The 19,663-nt window shown below is 44.3% G+C and overlaps 1 protein-coding gene across 5 annotated transcripts in view; it reads left to right on the top strand.

The window, feature by feature from the left end:
* ATF2 (activating transcription factor 2) overlaps positions 1–19,663 on the top strand; it is a 119,535-nt gene that overhangs the window by 26,227 nt on the left and 73,645 nt on the right. For all 5 annotated transcript variants that reach the window (XR_008847183.1, XM_056535807.1, XM_056535808.1 and 2 more), the window contains 4 exons: positions 90–218; positions 2,615–2,790; positions 5,147–5,261; positions 18,473–18,559. Coding sequence is in view for 4 of the 5 variants with exons in the window: in XM_056535807.1 (XP_056391782.1) it covers positions 90–218; positions 2,615–2,790; positions 5,147–5,261; positions 18,473–18,559 (507 nt within the window). In the remaining variant the exon portion in view is untranslated. The remainder of the gene's footprint in view (positions 1–89; positions 219–2,614; positions 2,791–5,146; positions 5,262–18,472; positions 18,560–19,663) is intronic.

The following is a 19,663-nucleotide window of genomic DNA, read 5'->3' as shown; positions in this document are numbered from 1 at the left end:
CCTTTAAAGTGGTAAACCCTGCATCAGGCTGTTTTCTATGCTAATCCATTATTTGTAAGAGATTTTACATTTGAAGATATGTCTTGTAGATGCCCCTGGACCTATCCCCTCTTGTAACACCTGTTATAAGAAGCAAGATTGAGGAACCAGCTGTTGTGGAAACATCACATCAGGACAGTCCATTACCTCATCCAGAGTCTACCACAAGTGACGAAAAGGTTACAAGCCTATTATATATTTTAGCTTTTTAACCAAATACATGCAGTTTTCTTTTAATAGTCCTTGAGGTTTTATCATATTTCTGCTCTTGGCAGCTTAAGTCTATTATTACAGAACATCGGATTAATGCAGCAGTAAAAGATAGCAAAAGGCATGACGGCTGAAGCACTGCAGCACCCCTATACCAGTCTGAAAGAACATTAGCGCTCTTGTCAATGTCATCCAGAGATGTAAAAAGTTTAGATCGCACGGGGTCGCAGCTGGCTGAGCCTGATTTCTTTCCTGCATGGTCTTTTTTTTGTCTTAGCATATTTGCCATTCTGTAAGGTATAAAAAAAATATAAAATAAACATATACTTACCCCCTGCTGCTCCCCTGGTACCTCTGTTGTTCCGCTCCAGTCTTTGGCGAGCTCTTCTTTTGGGTTCCATGTGTTCAATACTTCATGGTACAGCTCAGCACTTGCTGGCTGCAGCGTTGTCCCACCTCTGATGTATTAAGCCCTGTCCCCCCAGTCTTCTTCCTGGTGCCGGGGTCAGATTGCCACTGAACCTATCACTGGCTGATGCGGGACATCGCTGATGTATTGGCCAAATGTTCCGAAAGAATGGCGCACCAGGGACTGCAGTGGGACAACGGAGGCACCGGGGTAGCGGCGGGAGGTACGTAGATGTCTGTATTTTATTTTTTTTATTTTTTTTACACCTGACTGAATGGTAAATTTTCTAACACAAGACCCCCCCACACACACACACACCCTATCCCGGAGTGCACCTACAGGGGGATCTACAGCACACTGGTTTCTTGGAATATACTGCTTCATATTCTCATGTAAAAGACTGCATTTCCCTAGAAACCAGTTTGAAATTGCATTCAGGCTCAATGTTGCTGGTATATGTTGGGATACTGGCAAAAACATGAGTGTATACGTCTGGAGTACCCCTTTTAAAGGAGTACCCCTTTAACAGTCCTATCATATGGGGCGGGGGGGTCTGACCACCATGACCCCCTGTGATCTCCTGCACAGTGCCCAGGCTCTCCCATTCATTAAGCTGTGTTGACCCCTACACAAAGTTGTGGCAGACACTCCCCCTCCATGCATCTCTATTGGAGAGCCGGGGATACAGATTTCATGTATCTTCGGCTCTTCCTTAGAAATACATGGAGGGGGCGCGTTGACCATCGCTTTGAGCGGTGGTTGGAGATCGCTCTGTGCACGAAGAGTGCTAAGCGCCAGACAGGAGATCACGGGGGGGTCCCAGGTGTCGAACCCCCTGCAATCAGACAATTATCCCCTATTCTTTAAATAGAGGATAAATTGTCCTACAGTAATGTACAAGTCTTAGCACTCACCAGTAGAAGTAGTACAGTTTATTTAGAACCATATGTTTACATGACACCTATTGGCAAAATATGCTTCCTGTAAAGATGTGGATCTAGATAAACCTACCCTTTGCACACTACTGGTAAGTGCTGAGACTTGTACACTGCCTTAGTAAATGTTCTGAACGCTGTTTTTGAGTTGTGGGGGTTCGTCAAGCCTCTCGTGATATCATGACCACACCCCCTCAATGCAAGTCTATGGGAGGGGGCGTGGCAGCCATCACGACCCCTCCAATTGACTTGTATTGAATGGGAGTGACCATAAAGCCCAGACGGTGTGGCCGACCCCCTCTGCATGAAAATAGCATTCGGAACATTTACTTCCGAACGGTGGCCAGTGGAGTCCCCCACACCTGATACTGAAATCCCACATAGATTACAGCCAACTGCTGATATCTGTACTGCAAGACTTCCTGGAGGTCCTTTTAAAAAAAAAATCTCCTCATCCTGAGCAATTAAAGGGGTATTCCAGGCAAAAACATCTTATCCCCTATCCAAAGGATAGGGGATAAGATGTCTGATCGCGGGGTGCCCGTTGCTGGGACCTCCGCGATCTCCCGGCAGCACCTGCATTCTGTGCGGGGCTGCGTCTCTAGTGTGGGAAACCTCCGTAATGCCACGCCCCCTCCATTCATGTCTATGGGAGGGGGTGTGATGGCCGTCATGCCCCCTCCCATAGACATGAATGGGGAGGGGGCATGGTGTGATGACACGTCCCCAGTCCCGGAAACCCGGAGACGCAGCCCAGCATAGAATGCGGGGGCTGCAGGGAGATTGCGGGGGGTCCCAGCAGCGAGCCCCACGGCATCAGACATTTTATCCCCTATCCTTTTGATAGGGGATAAGATGTTTTTGCCTGGAATACCCCTTTAATGACTAAACCAACATTTAGATGGAGAACCACTTTAATTATCTTTGGTGTATCCATTTTTGTTGATGGGTTTTATTGTGCTAAATGAGCCCAATACTGTAAATTAACTTGATGATGATCTATGATGTTTCTGTTTGGTAGGAAGTGCCATTGCCAACCGCACAGCCCACATCTACCATTGTTCGGCCACCATCACTTCAAGTTCCTAATGTGCTGCTTACAAATTCGGACTCAAGTGTTATAATTCAACCAGCGATACCTTCACCAACATCTAGCACTGTAATAACCCAAGCGCCACCTTCTAACAGACCCATAGTGTGAGTAGCCTAAAAGCCACAATGTTTCCCTCTTTGTACTAGAACTGTATTTAAGTAATGTTGATATAACTAATAGATTGCTATGTTTAAGCAAATGTTCTCCAATATTCTAAGCATGGAAGATCATAACTGGTTTATTATAAGATATTTTGCTCCAAAATTTCTTATTGTTCTGGATTCCAATCCTAATTTTGAGATATAAAGTCTTTTGTAAATTAATAGCTGAGGCTATTTAACATTTTTTTAGATGATTAATGATAGCATGTTTATTATAATTTATCCACTTTACATTACTATATGTATTGCTAAGGTGCTGGTTTACATATGTTTAAAGAGATTTTCCCATGATAAAATATAAATTTTCTCTTTTTAGATTAGACAAAGTATAGCAAGTTTACAGTAACAAAAATGAATAAAAACACCTTTTGCTATAGCATCCCCTGGTACTGTTTTTATTCCCTCTCACAATGCCCAACTCATGTGTTGGTGCTGGTTAGAATAACAACTACTCCTTTCAATTGCTGGCATGTGTGACCAGGACTGACCTACTGTGCATGTGTGACCAGGACTGACCTACTGAGCATGTGTGACCAGGACTGACCTACTGAGCATGTGTGACCAGGACTGAACTACTGAGCATGTGTGACCAGGACTGAACTACTGAGCATGTGTGACCAGGACTGAACTACTGTGCATGTGTGACCAGGACTGACCTACTGAGCATGTGTGACCAGGACTGACCTACTGAGCATGTGTGACCAGGACTGACCTACTGAGCATGTGTGACCAGGACTGAACTACTGAGCATGTGTGACCAGGACTGAACTACTGAGCATGTGTGACCAGGACTGAACTACTGTGCATGTGTGACCAGGACTGACCTACTGAGCATGTGTGACCAGGACTGAACTACTGAGCATGTGTGACCAGGACTGAACTACTGAGCATGTGTGACCAGGACTGAACTACTGAGCATGTGTGACCAGGACTGACCTACTGAGCATGTGTGACCAGGACTGACCTACTGAGCATGTGTGACCAGGACTGAACTACTGAGCATGTGTGACCAGGACTGAACTACTGAGCATGTGTGACCAGGACTGAACTACTGAGCATGTGTGACCAGGACTGAACTACTGAGCATGAGTGACCAGGACTGAACTACTGAGCATGTGTGACCAGGACTGAACTACTGAGCATGTGTGACCAGGACTGAACTACTGAGCATGTGTGACCAGGACTGAACTACTGAGCATGTGTGACCAGGACTGAACTACTGAGCATGTGTGACCAGGACTGAACTACTGAGCATGTGTGACCAGGACTGAACTACTGAGCATGTGTGACCAGGACTGAACTACTGAGCATGTGTGACCAGGACTGAACTACTGAGCATGTGTGACCAGGACTGAACTACTGAGCATGTGTGACCAGGACTGAACTACTGAGCATGTGTGACCAGGACTGAACTACTGAGCATGTGTGACCAGGACTGAACTACTGAGCATGTGTGACCAGGACTGAACTACTGAGCATGTGTGACCAGGACTGAACTACTGAGCATGTGTGACCAGGACTGAACTACTGAGCATGTGTGACCAGGACTGAACTACTGAGCATGTGTGACCAGGACTGAACTACTGAGCATGTGTGACCAGGACTGTCCTACTGAGCATGTGTGACCAGGACTGTCCTACTGAGCATGTGTGACCAGGACTGTCCTACTGAGCATGTGTGACCAGGACTGTCCTACTGAGCATGTGTGACCAGGACTGTCCTACTGAGCATGTGTGACCAGGACTGTCCTACTGAGCATGTGTGACCAGGACTGTCCTACTGAGCATGTGTGACCAGGACTGTCCTACTGAGCATGTGTGACCAGGACTGTCCTACTGAGCATGTGTGACCAGGACTGCGCCACTGAGCATGTGTGACCAGGACTGCGCCACTTAGCATGTGGGACCAAGACTAACCTATGGGGCATGTGTGACCAGGACAGCAACCAAGAATGTGTAACCACCAGCACCTAACAAATTAGGTGGAAGTTCTGAAAGGGAATCCAAAGAACACCAGGGGGCGCCATAATGAGTTTTAAACAGCAATATCTGGACTCTGGATCATTTATATACTCTAGAGTATTGTGAACATTTTCCTATTAGTTGGAAACCTTGTGTTGAACTAGTCCCTAAAGTCTGAACAAAGGTAGATTTCTAATTGTTTGCCCAGTGTTTTACTTTACAAAAACATTCTGCTTATTTCATGTGATTATGGCTAATAAACCCACAATCTCTAAGTTGGCAGGTCTGTGGTTGACTTGTTTTTTTAAGGTTGGAACCCTGCTTTTTTCTATCCTCAGACCAGTTCCAGCTCCTTTTCCTCTATTGTTACATCTACCTAATGGACAAACCATGCCTGTTGCTATTCCTGCCTCAATCACAAATTCCAATGTACATATACCTGCTTCAGTCCCAGTAAGTCTGTATGTGTGTGAATTCTCCTTGTCGTCTTAATGTGTAGATAGTACTGTCTTCACTGTATACTTCTATCATTTCCCTTGTCTTTATCTCACCATACTATTCTCATTTCTGACTTGTAAGATTAGGCAATGCATAACAGAAATGGTTCTACTGCTTCTTCCTTGTGTGTTGTTGCTTTGACTATGTATATACTGCTGATATACATGGAGTACCGTATATACTCGAGTATAGGCCGAGTTTTTCAGCACGATTTTTCGTGCTGAAAACACCCCCCTCGGCTTATACTCGAGTGAACTCCCCCACCCGCAGTGGTCTTCAACCTGCGGACCTCCAGAGGTTTCAAAACTACAACTCACAGCAAGCCCGGGCAGCCATCGGCTGTCCGGGCTTGCTGGGAGTTGTAGTTTTGAAACCTCCGGAGGTCCGCAGGTTGGAGACCACTGCGGCCTTCAACAACATCCAGCCCCCTCTCACCCCCTTTAGTTCTGAGTACTCACCTCCGCTCGGCGCTGGTCCGGTCCTGCAGGACTGTCCGGTGAGGAGGTGGTCCGGTGGGATAGTAGTTCCGGGCTGCTATCTTCACCGGGGAGGCCTCTTCTAAGCGCTTCGGGCCCGGCCTCAGAATAGTCACGTTGCCGTGACAACGACGCAGAGGTGCGTTCATTGCGAACGTAATTCTGCGTCATTGCCAAGGCAACGGCTCTATTCCGGGCCGGAAGCGCGGAGAAGAGGCGCCCCCGGTGAAGATAGCAGCCCGGAACCACTATCCCACCGGACGACCTCCTCACCGGACAGTCCTGCAGGACCGGACCAGCGCCGAGCGGAGGTGAGTACTCAGAACTAAAGGGGGTGAGAGGGGGGCTGGATGATGTTGAAGGCCGCAGTGGTCTTCAACCTGCGGACCTCCGGAGGTTTCAAAACTACAACTCCCAGCAAGCCCGGACAGCCGATGGCTGCCCGGGCTTGCTGGGAGTTGTAGTTTTGAAACCTCTGGAGGTCCGCAGGTTGAAGACCACTGAGGGCGAATGATGAGAAGAGGATGATGAAGGGGGGGGGGGGTGGGATGATAAGGGGATGATGAAGGGGGGATGTGTGGGATGATAAGGGGATGATGAAGGGGGGATGTGTGGGATGATAAGGGGATGATGAAGGGGGGATGTGTGGGATGATAAGGGGATGATGAAGGGGGGATGTGTGGGATGATAAGGGGATGATGAAGGGGGGATGTGTGGGATGATAAGGGGATGATGAAGGGGGGATGTGTGGGATGATAAGGGGATGATGAAGGGGGGATGTGTGGGATGATAAGGGGATGATGAAGGGGGGATGTGTGGGATGATAAGGGGATGATGAAGGGGGGATGTGTGGGATGATAAGGGGATGATGAAGGGGGGATGTGTGGGATGATAAGGGGATGATGAAGGGGGGATGTGTGGGATGATAAGGGGATGATGAAGGGGGGATGTGTGGGATGATAAGGGGATGATGAAGGGGGGATGTGTGGGATGATGACAAGGGGATGATGATGAGGATGTTAATGACGGGTCTGGATGATGACAGGGGAGGATGAGGTATTTCCCACCCTAGGCTTATACTCGAGTCAATAACTTTTCCTGGGATTTTGGGTTAAAATTAGGGGTCTCGGCTTATACTCGGGTCGGCTTATACTCGAGTATATACGGTATTTATCAGATCATGCTAGTAATCACTGTGTGTAAATGATCCCTATAACATTCTTATTTTTCCATATGCACGTCTGTATGAGGGCTCATTTGCATACTGATCACTTTTTGTTCCATTTTTCTGGGATGTGGTGTAACCAAAAATCAGCAGTTTTAGACTTTTTTTTTTTTTTTCCTTTTATGTACAAAATCATTAACATTATATTTAAATATTTTAGACATTTCTACATGCGGCAATACTGAACGTTTTATTTATAATTTTTTTTTTGTAAAATGGGAAAAGGGAGTGATTTTAATTTTATTGTGGGAGGGGCTTATTTACATTCTTAAAAACATCTTTTCACTATTTAACATTTTTAAGTCCACATAGAGGACTACAAATAGCAATCTAATAGCTCTTACTGTTCAGCCTATACATGGAGAGCAGCAGGGAGCAGGTGAGGAGACCTCTGCCTACCATCTTCACTCATCGTACCCTTCTAATCACATAGTGGGTGGTCCGACGAGTGTCCCTTAAGCTGGCAACTGCTGTAGATTTTGTGATCAGCATTGATCACGGCATCTAAAGGGTTACTGGTGGACATCATCTGGACAGATGATGTTCCACATTAGTGGTATGAGGCAAGCACAGCTCCTGCTCATTTACGTCATGTGTCCTCTAGGAATTAAAGAAGTTGTTTACATTCTACTCCGCCCCTAGACATCTTATCCCCTATCCAAAGAATAGGGGATAAGATGTTTGATCGAGGGGGTCCCACCATTGGGGACCCCTGCGATCTCCGTGCTGCACCCGGCATTCGTTTAGAGCGTAGGGTGCAGCGCCAGAGGCTTGTGACGTCTCTCCTCCTCCTCCTCCCATAGACTTACATTGAGGGGGCATGGCCGTGATGTCACAAGAGGGGCATGGCCGTGACGGCACAAGCCTCCTCCCCACATCGCCAATCATCCGGCGCGGAGCGAAGTTCGCTCCGTGCACTGGATGTCTGGAGTGCCGCAGCCGGGATCGCGGAGGCCCCCAGCGGCGGGACTCCTGCGATCAGACATCTTATCCCCTATCCTTTGGATAGGGGATAAGATGTCTAGGGGTGGAGTACCCCTTTAAACGAAAAGGGTCCTATGTTCTGTTAGGCATTAGCTATAAATAACCTCTCTACATGTTCTTGCATTGAAATCACTTGCATTTATTTTGTTGGATATATGTAATGCTTCATATTGCCTGTGGGGGTGCTGCAGGGAAATTGATCACTTACAGTAAGGACCTTACATAGGTTTTCAACTGACTCTGGATGTCTCAGCTGTGATTCATGCGATTGTTCCTGCATGTGATTCCTATCGTTGAGTATCTCTTCTAACAAACAGGGGAGATGGCAATTTATCGGTGATTGGGATAACCAGGAGGTTTGAGAGACACCTTAACCTCCCTTTAAACCTTTTCCTATGAAGCTAATAACATCTCAAATGGTTTGTTGTAAAGGTTAAAGAAAGAGTACCTGTCACCACCAAAACTTTTTATATTTTGTTAATCAATGTATTTGAAACATCTTTCTAATAACATGTGATTAACAAAAATGGATCTTTATATGTTTTTACCGACCACTAGGGGTCTCCCTACATGTCCTGGCTCATAAAGTTCGGACTCATGCTGGCCTGGCATAAGTCCGAACTCTCAGTGCAGCTGGGACACTGAAGAACACAGCGCAGCTTCCTGCCTGTCAATCAGGCAAGCGGGAGCGAGCCATGTGCACGCTGTCACCATAAAACCCCCCCGTGCTGTACAGCTGCTGTGCCTGCTACAATGAACATTGTGCCTGCATTGTGCACCCGCTGCCACCCGTGTGTTCCAAAAAGAAAACCATTTCCTCTGTAGAATACAGACCCTTAAAAATACTGGAAAGAAAGATTTTTTTCATAGAAGTAATTTACAAATCTGGTTAACTTTCTGACACCAGTTAATTAAAAAAAAAAAAAAAAGTTTTCCAATGGAGTGCCCCTTTAACATTTAGAATAATTTGCTTGAAATGCAGACCTTTTCTTTAAAAAAAAACTGGCAAAATGTTTACTACTACGATACTGCCCTTTACTGAAGGTCAATAAATCAATGCAATGATCAGTTTATTAAACATCACATTTAATTTCTACCCATTTAAAGGTTATCGACACATTTGAATGCATTTTTTTTGTTATTGCATTGTGCTTAATTTTACAGGCTGCTATTTCCCATTCATAGTTAACAGGGTACTCCACTGCTAGACATGTTATCCCCTATCCAAATGATAGGAGATAAGATGTCTGATCACGGGGGTCCCACTGCTGGGAGCCCGGCGATCTCCGTGCAGCATCTGGCGTTCTCTGCGCAGCACCCGGCATTCTGAACGAATGCTCGGTTCTGGCGGCAGTGGTCGTCACGCCATTAATTCAGAACGCCGGGTGCTGCGTGGAGATCACCGGGCTCCCAGTGGCAGGATCCCCGCGATCAGACATCTTATCTCCTATCCTTTGGGTAGGGGATAAGATGTCTAGTGGCGAAGTACTCCTTTAAATCTAGCATCTCATACTTTAGCTCCTATCTTTCCGTTCCTGAATGATCTTCTAAGCTGATTTATAACCGATTCTAAATTTGACAGTTTGATCTGGTGATAAGTTTAGAAGCTTGTTCAGGAAAGGGAGGATCTGGAGACAGATTTCAGTTTGATTTGGACAGAGCAGCCTCAGTTATATATGAAAACATGCAGGCTGCAGAAGAGAATCTGAGCAAAAGTTGCTTGTAGGCAAAATATGATATACCTGTCAAAGTCTAGTTCAATAAACAAAACCTGAAGGGAGTCTGTATATGACCCCACTAAAAGAACAGGAGAGAATTGTCCCTTGTAGAGAGAAATACCTTGTATTAAAGATATGAATCTTTAATGTGTTGAGAAATCTCAGTACCATACCAAAAGGATTGTGCTCCCATGTATTAGGGGCTTGGTCTTGCGGACCTCAAGGGTGACCATGAGGATATGTTGGCATTGTGGATGACACATGTAAAGCTGCTGTAACTTCAGGCCTATAGTTGACTTGGTGTCCTATTTGAACTTGCTGGTAATGTTCTCCTGTTAGACCCGAGGATGTGTGATTTGGGGGTGACTAACAGCCCTTATCACACATGATATAATCTTATGACTCCATTATTACCTCATTGTCAGCTGACCAGCTATATGGACTGTACAGCAAGATGTGGTTATGACTGGTTACCAGGACTGGTCATAAGTGTGTCAAATCATCATCCATTCAACCAGTTTTCTGACATTTTGAATAGTAGAGAATAATAGTTCAGGTTTATGTCTTTGTTGCCCATAGCCACCAAACTCAATAATGCCACCGTACTGCTACTAAATAAAAGTACAACACCATGACCACATATAGTGACTGGATAATTCCACCATACTGTGAATAAATAATACCACCACATACAGTGAGGGGATAGTACCATCACTCCATGACCACATATATGGACTGGATAATATCACTGTACTGCTACTAAATAATATCATGACCACACACAGTGCCCATATACTTCTCAGTAAGTGTAAAACAAATAATTCTCACCTAAACCTGTTCCAACAAGGAATGATGCTGCAGAGGGTTCAGGTCTTTTCATTAGGCCACACGTTTAAAGTGTACTTGAAACTTTAAACAAGACTTTTGTGATCCGGATACTTATTTACCGGATGTCTCATGCAATTCTATGAGACCTCCAGCTAATCCTTATCCAGATCGCGATAGATGTTCAAAAGTTTTGTTTTTATTTCTCTCAGTTAATGCCAAAGTATCTTCCCGACAGTATTGTACCAGGAGTCCTCCATCCCTAGAGCTGCATTGTGCACGCAGTATACAGGTTTCCCAGCTCCTGTGTCCTTGTGTTTTTCTTCTTTGTAAAGCTTGCCCTCTAGTGACCAGTTTCTGAATTAAATTACTCTAAATGTAGAGAGAGAGAGAGAGTACAGTTTGCACAAAATCCTGTCCTAGTCAGCTCTGATTTTTAACTTATTCACATTTATTTCTCCTCATTTTCACAAATTTTGAAAGGGATTTTTTTTATGACTGTCGATCCCCATTTCATATTAATGGAAAACTGTAATGGCATATAACTAATCGCCTATCCAAAGCATAGGGGATAAATTATACATTGCGGGGGGTCGGACCGCTGGGGCCCCCCAGCGATCTCCTGTACGGGGCCCTGGCAGTCCGCATGAAGGTAGAGTTCCATCTCCGACTGACACGCACCCTCCATGTATCTATTTGGGATATATGGGGGGAGTGTCGGCTGCCGTGTCATGCTGGGGACGGACATGCCTCCTTCCTGCACACTGTCGGGGCCCCGTACTGGAGATTGCGGGGTCACTGCGGTCAGACCCCCCCGCAATCTATAACTTATCCCCTATCCGAAGTATAGGGGATTTGTTATATACCACTACAGTTTTCCTTTAATGCAGGTCAGAAATCACTGGCTGTCTGCAGTTATCGCTGGGAGAAGATGCGGCTGGCAATATATATTCAGTGGAGAATGTAATATTACATATAATACGTGTCCAGGCCCATTCTGTGACAGCATAAGCTATACTGTTAGCTGATCACTCTGGATATCTTGAGCAATGTACGTTCCTATCCCCAGAACATTTATATACCTAAATTTGGAAAGGGGTTGTCTTCATCAAGATTTTTTAAGCCTTTTTATAAGCTTAATAGAATTAGACTATATAAGTAAATTGCCCCCAATGTTCTAAGGTAGGCTACGTCTTAATAAATGACTATGCGGCTAAGAAAGGTTATACAGACTTCGAAGAGGTTGTGTCATTTTGAAAATACTTTGCTGATTTTAGACCTTGTTGTTTTTTTCTATGTACTTAGCTGTTTACAAAATACTGTTGGTTGTCATTGGAAACAGACAACATTTGAGCTCCTTTAGACAGTCAGACATGTTATCTGAATATGTGTAATTTCTACTTCCTATATAGTAGAGAACTGCAACAGGATTAGGATCTTGTGAAACACGATAACGTGTATGTATGTGCAGTGTTCAGTCTGTTGTAGGCAGTCTCAAAATATACCACTGGTGCCACTAATCCCACACCCAAACGGCACACGGAATTGTCTGAATTGAAAAGCCGCCAGGAGTCCTGGCAACATTTCCTTTCTGTGCAGGCCAGTGCTGCACTGGCATTCAGAGATGCCCCCCTGGTTATGCCAGCAGACCCCTGTGATGATGCTCTCTCCCAGCGGAATCATGTATGACAGAACGCTGGGAAGAAGTGATCATCACATCCTATGACTTCATTAGGCATGATCCATAACATTTGCTTAAATTCTTTATCTTTTAAAAGCTGTGACCATTTGCAGGAACGGACAAGATTGGAAACACCACACATTGCGTGAGCGGGCAATAATGGTCATAAATTCAGCGGGAGCGGGTTTACATAGTAAAATAGTTCATAAAGTTGAAATAAAGACAAAGTCCATCAAGTTCAATCGAAATGGCTATTCTGTCCCTACTGTGTTAATCCAGAGGAAGGCAAAAAACCCTTAAGAGGCTTATGCCAATTTCACATAACAAAGAAAAATTCCTTCCCGACTCCGAATATGGCATCAGAGTAAATCCCTGGATCAACATTCTGTCCCTATAGATCTAGTAGCCTTAACCTGTAATATTATTAATCTGCAGAAATTCATCCAGGCCCCTCCTAGACTCTTTTTTTTATTGAGTTCACCATGACCACCTCCTCAGGCAAAAAGTTCCAGAGTCCCACGGCTCTTACAGCAAAGAACCCCCATCTGTGCTGGCGTAGAAACCTTTCCTCTAGACGTAGAGATGCCCCCTTGTTATAGATACAGTCCTGGGTATAAATAGGTCATGGGAGAGATCTCTGTATGGTTTCCTGATATATTTATACACACAGTGGGGCAAAAAATGTAGTCAGCCACCAATTGTGCAAGTTCTCCCACCTAAAAAGATAAGAGGCCTGTAATTTTCATCATAGGTTTTCCCTTAACTATGAGAGACGTTATGAGAAAAAAAAATCCATAAAATCACATTGTCTGATTTTTAAAGAATTTATTTGCAAATTATGGTGGAAAATGTATTTGGTCACCTACAAACAAGCAAGATTTCTGGCTCTCACAGACCTTTAACTTCTTCTTTAAGGCTAGGTTCAGACTACGGAATCTCCAGGCAGAAAATTTCCGCCCGGAGATTCAGAGTGCGGCCAGCGCCGGCTGAATCAGTCGGCGCTAGGACCGTGTGGACACTGCAGTCCGATAGCCGATAACTTATATCGATATTCCGGTATAAGTTATCGGCTATTTATCCCCCCTCGACACCGCTGCAGGTCATTGATTTAAAGCGGGCGCTTTAAATCAATGCACTGCAGTGGCTTTTGCGGTGCCATAGGCCGCCGCCGCCACCACCCGCTTCTCTCCTCCTACCTGTCAGGGTGGTCCAGGCCATCCATCCTTCCTGTAGTGTCCAGCGGCATTCCGGGTGGAGGGTGCACCGGTCCGGGCTGTCCTTCTTCTCCGGGGGTCCTCTTCTCCACTCCGGGCAGGCTCCGGCCTAGTACGCTGCATAGACGCCGCTACGCAGCGACGCACCTGACATCACGGCGTAGCGGCGTCTATGCAGCGTACTAGGCCGGAGCCTGCCCGGAGTGGAGAAGAGGACCCCCGGAGAAAGACAGCCCGTACCGGTGCACCCTCGACCCGGAATGGCGCCGGACACTACAGGAAGGATGGATGGATGGCCCGGACCACCTCCATTAAGGGTAAGTTTATTTATTTAATTTTTTTATTGACTCGGAGGGTGGGGGAGGGGCCCGACCGGTATAGCGGTATGGGCAAAAATCCATATCGGTATACTGCCCAGCACTACAGTGGGGGGTGCGACGCGGTGGGTCGGGGGGGCGGTCGCGGTGCGGCGGGTCTGGGGGGCGGGGCATTATCGGCTTATCGGCAAGGTAATTGCCGATACCGATAATGCCCAAAATCGTGATTATCGGCCGATAATATCGGCCATACCGATAATCGGTCGATCCCTATTAAACACGCCTGTCTACAACCTCAAACAGTCACACTCCAAACTCCACTATGGCCAAGACCAAAGAGCTGTGGAAGGACACCAGAAACAAAATTGCAGACCTGCACCAGGCTGGGAAGACTGAATCTGCAAGTAGTCAAGCAGCTTGGTGTGAAGAAATTAACTTTATCAATCAAATCAATTATTAGAAAATAGTAGAGATACAAGACCACGGATAATCTCCCTCGATCTGGGGCTCCACACAAGATCTCACCCCGTGGTGTCAAAATGATCACAAGAACGGTGAGCAAAAATCCCAGAACCACACGGGGGGGGGGGGGGGGGGACCTGGTGAATGACCTGCAGAGAGCTAGGACCAAAGTAACAAAGGCTACCATGAGTAGCCTCCAGGGACTCGAATCATGCAGTGCCAGACGTGTCCCCTTGCTTAAGCCAGTACATGTCCGGGCCCATCTGAAGTTTGCTAGAAAGCATTTGGATGATCCAGAAGAGGATTGGGAGAATGTCATATGGTCAGATGAAACCAAAGTAAAACTTTTTGGTAAAAACTCAACTCATCATGTTTGGAGGAGAAAGAATGCTGAGTTGCATCCAAAGAACACCATACCTACTGTGAAACATGGGTGTGGACACATCATGCTTTGGGGCTGTTTTTCTGCAAAGGGACCAGGACGACTGATCCGTGTAAAGGAAAAAATTTATGGGGCCATGTATCGTGAGATTTTGAGTGAAAACCACCTTCCATCAGCAAGGGTATTGAAGATGAAATGTAGCTGGGTCTTTCAGCATGACAATGATTCTAAACACACTGCCCAGGAAACGAAGGAGTGGGTTTGTAAGAAGCATTTCAAGGTCCTGGAGTGGCCTATCCAGTCTCCAGATCTCAACCCCATAGAAAACCTTTGGAGGGATTTGAAAGTCCTTGTTGCCCAGAGACAGCCCCAAAACATCACTGCTCTAGAAGAGATCTGCATGGAGGAATGGGCCAAAATACCAGCAACAGTGTGTGAAAACCTTGTAAAGACTTACAGAAAATGTTTGACCTCTGTCGTTGCCAACAAAGGGTATATAACACAGTATTGAGATGAACTTTTGTTATTGACCAAATACTTATTTTCCACCATAATTTGCAAAAAAATTCTTTCAAATAAGACAATGTGATTTTATGGATTTATTATTATAACTATTATTATTTTTTAGTTGAGGTATACCTATGATGAATAATACAGGCCTCTCATCTTTTTAACCCCTTAAGGACGCAGGACGTAAATGTACGTCCTGGTGAGGTGGTACTTAACACACCAGGACGTACATTTATGTCCTAAGCATAACCGCGGGCATCGGAGCGATGCCCGTGTCATGCGCGGCTGATCCCGGCTGCTGATCGCAGCGAGGGACCCGTCGGCAATGGCCGACGCCCGCGATCTCGCGGGCGTCCGCCATTAACCCCTCAGGTGCCGGGATCAATACAGATCCCGGCATCTGCTGCAGTTCGCGATTTAAATGAACGATCGGATCGCCCGCAGTGCTGCTGCGGGGATCCGATCATTCATAACGCCGCACGGAGGTCCCCTCTCCTTCCTCCGTGCGGCTCCCGGCGTCTCCTGCTCTGGTCTGTGATCGAGCAGACCAGAGCAGGAGATGACCGAAAACACTGATCTGTTCTATGTCCTATACATAGAACAGATCAGTATTAGCAATCATGGTATTGCTATGAATAGTCCCCTATGGGGACTATTCAAGTGTAAAAAAAAATGTAAAAAAATGTAAAAGTAAAAAAAAAAGTGAAAAATCCCCTCCCCCAATAAAAAAGTAAAACGTCCGTTTTTTCCTATTTTACCCCCAAAAAGCGTAAAAAACTTTTTTTATAGACATATTTGGTATCGCCGTGTGCGTAAATGTCCGAACTATTAAAATAAAATGTTAATGATCCCGTACGGTGAACGGCGTGAACGGAAAAAAAAAAAAGTCCAAAATTCGTACTTTTTTAATACATTTTATTAAAAAAAAATTATAAAAAATGTATTAAAAGTTTTTTATATGCAAATGTGGTATAAAAAAAAAGTACAGATCATGGGCAAAAAATGAGCCCCCATACCGCCACTTATACGGAAAAATAAAAAAGTTAGAGGTCATCAAAATAAAGGGATTATAAACGTACTAATTTGGTTAAAAAGTTTGTGATTTTTTTTTAAGCGCAACAATAATATGAAAGTATATAATAATGGGTATCATTTTAATCGTATTGACCCTCAGAATAAAGAACACATGTAATTTTTTCCATAAATTGTACGGCGTGAAAACAAAACCTTCCAAAATTAGCAAAATTGCGTTTTTCGTTTTAATTTCCCCACAAAAATAGTGTTTTTTGGTTGCGCCATACATTTTATGATATAATGAGTGATGTCATTACAAAGGACAACTGGTCGCGCAAAAAACAAGCCCTCATACTAGTCTGTGGATGAAAATATAAAAGAGTTATGATTTTTAGAAGGCGAGGAGGAAAAAATGAAAACGTAAAAATTAAATTGTCTGAGTCCTTAAGGCCAAAATGGGCTGATTCCTTAAGGGGTTAAGTGGGAGAACTTGCACAATTGATGGCTGACTAAAGACATTTTTGCACCACTGTAGTTATTAGGTCACCCCTTAGCCTTCTTTTTTCTAATTTTTAATAACCCTAATTCTGATAATCTCTTCTGGGTACTGTAGTCCTCCCTTTTCCCATATTACTCTGGTTGCCAGTCTTTGAATCCTCTCCAGCCCCACTATATCTTACTTGTACACTGGTGCCCAGTACTGTATATAGTATTCTATGTGTGGTCTGACTAGCGATTTGCACTGTGGTAGAATTATTTCCTTGTCGTGGGCATCTGTGCCTCCCATCATTTTGTTTGCCTTGGCAGCAGCTGCCTGGCACTGGTAACTACAGGTAAATTTACTGTTTACTAAAACTCCTTTTCTTTCAGTCATCTTTTTCCATGTCAGTCGTCCCCAGTATTTTCCCATGTAAAACATATACCAACCATCCCACCCATGTGCATAACCTTACATTTATCCGTGTTGAACTTCCTCTGCCACTTCTCAGCTTAAACATCCAACCTATCCAGATCCATTTGTAGCAGGGCACTGCCCTCTATTGTGTTATGTACTATACACTGTGTCTATTGTATTACCCGCTTTACAGAGCTTAGTATCATCTGCAAAGATTGACATTTTATTATATTATTCCTCCACAAAGTCACTAATAAATATGTATTAAAAAGAATAGGGCCCAGAGTTGGTCCTTACTAGTAACAATTGCCCAATTAGAGTATTTGCTATTAACCATCCTCTTTCCTATCCCTAAGCCAGTTACTTACCCACTTTACACACATTTTCCCCTAGCCCAAGCGTTCTCATTTTATTTGTTGATTACAAGCAGTAAAGTAAAAACGATAAGTGAATATAGTATATTTATTTATAGCAATTTAAGTATCTTAATGGAAGCACAACTGTATAGCATGGCACCTTTGGGAATACGCTATAATAAAGGTGCAAATGTCCAGTAGTACTGGAGATCCACGACCAGTATCATGGCTCTATGTTACAATTATCACAGTGGTGTAAATAAAACAGGGTAAAGTCACAAAAATGATGTAACAGATAGATGTAATCTGTTTTTCTTCAATATGTCCAAGGTGCCTGCATTAAAAAAAAGCCTAGAATAATGCTCCCCCAGTGCCTCCGGTGTCACTGTCTTGGTCTCTGCTACCATCCTTCTGGTTCTGAGCAATCTGTCATAATGTCACTCAGCTGCACTGTTGTGTGTTGGGCCCCAGGAGTTAAGAGTCTTCTAATACTGGAGGCACCAGGGGAGCGGTGGAAGGTAAGTCAAGGTTTACTTAGCCAGGACATATTAAATAAAAAAATATTTTTGCTGAGTCTTTATAAAGGTTGTGTAACATTGCTGGTTTTACAACTATTTAAGCTATTACACCTTTTTAAGCAATTTCCTGGTTTCTTTTTTCCATATTTGTAGATGTCTTCAAAATTCTTCTGGTTGCCATTGGAAACAGACAGCAATTGAGCTCCTACTTAGCTGTATAGTCATCTGAGCTGTCATAAAAGGAAACCAGCAGAGTTCCTAATTTAGCTTTAGATGTGAATAAAGGAGAACAGGCATTTTATTTTGAGTGCAGTCACAGTAGTTGATCAGTGTTCTAGAAAGTGTAATTGTGGAACCTTGAAAATTGTTATGTAAAAGCTGTGTTTTTACTTTTGGTGAGTTAATCTCCACCACTGCAGAATAAATATCATACGGCACTGAAACCCATTCAAGTCATTGTTCAGAGGCCTGACTTACCCTTTAAACCTTTTAAAATCACAACAGCTCCCAGATCATAATGTCATGATGTCTTAAGTGATTTTTTTATTTTTTTTCATTGTTATCAATAATCTGTTCTGATCTTTCATAGCTTGTCAGACCAGTCACCGTGGTGCCTACCATCCCAGGGATTCCCGGCCCTCCATCTCCACCACCTGTTCAGTCAGAGGCAAAACTGGTAACTGCTCACCTATGTATACTGTTACTTAATTGTATTATTGATTATTTTTTGATTGTAAATTCTTAATTTAAGGTATATGTAAGCAAAATTAATAGTACAAGCGAATATAAGAAACTCTGTAATATTTTCTTAGAGCAAATAAGTTTACTTCTCCGCTTACAAGGCAGCTCCACCCCCCTCCATCCCGACTTCTTATATGTACATCACTTAAAGGGGTACTACGGCCCTAAGACAAAGGATAGAGGATAACATGTCTAATCGGGGGGGGGGGGGGGCTTAACGTCACTTGCATTGAGGGGGCATGGCTTAACGTCACAATACTCCGGCCCCGTGGTCGTGAGTCTTCAGACACGGAGAGATCATCGCTTTGTACAGCTGAGACAGGTGGGTGCTGCATGAGAGATGGTGGGAGTCCCCAGCGGCGGGACCCCTGCGATCAGACATCTTATCCCCTATCATTTGCATAGGGGATAAGATGTCTTAGGGCCGGAGTACCCCTTTAAAGGGGTACTCCGATGGAAAACTTTTTTTTTTTTTTTTTATCAATTGGTGCCAGAAAGTTAAACAGATTTGTAAATTACTTCTATTAAAAAATCTTAATCCGTCCAGTGCTTATTAGCTGCTGAATACTACAGAGGAAATTATTTTCTTTTTGGAACACAGAGCTCTCTGCTGACATCATGACCACAGTGCTCTCTGCTGACATCTCTTTCCATTTTAAGAACTGTCCAGAGTAGGAGAAAATCCCCATAGAAAACAAATGCTGCTCTGGACAGTTCCTAAAATGGACAGAGATGTCAGCAGAGAGCAATGTGGTCATGATGTCATCAGAGAGCACTGTGTTCCAAAAAGAAAATAATTTCCTCTGTAGTATTCAGATTTTTTAATAGAAGTAATTTACAAATCTGTTTAACTTTCTGGCACCAGTTGATAAAAAAAAAAAAAATGTTTTTTCCTCCGGAGTACCCCTTTAAGGAAATTTGTCTTTAGCAAAATGAAGACAGGTTTTTTGCTGTACTGATATCAGGTTGCATCACCCATAGAAGTCTGAGAGGAGTGGGGTGGGTGAGTGAAGAGAAAAAGTGCAGAGAGAGACAGACA

The sequence above is a fragment of the Hyla sarda genome, chromosome 8 (genome assembly GCF_029499605.1).
Source record: "Hyla sarda isolate aHylSar1 chromosome 8, aHylSar1.hap1, whole genome shotgun sequence".
In the NCBI taxonomy this organism is placed as follows: Eukaryota; Metazoa; Chordata; class Amphibia; order Anura; family Hylidae; genus Hyla; species Hyla sarda.
This window is presented reverse-complemented; position numbering and strand designations above follow the sequence as displayed.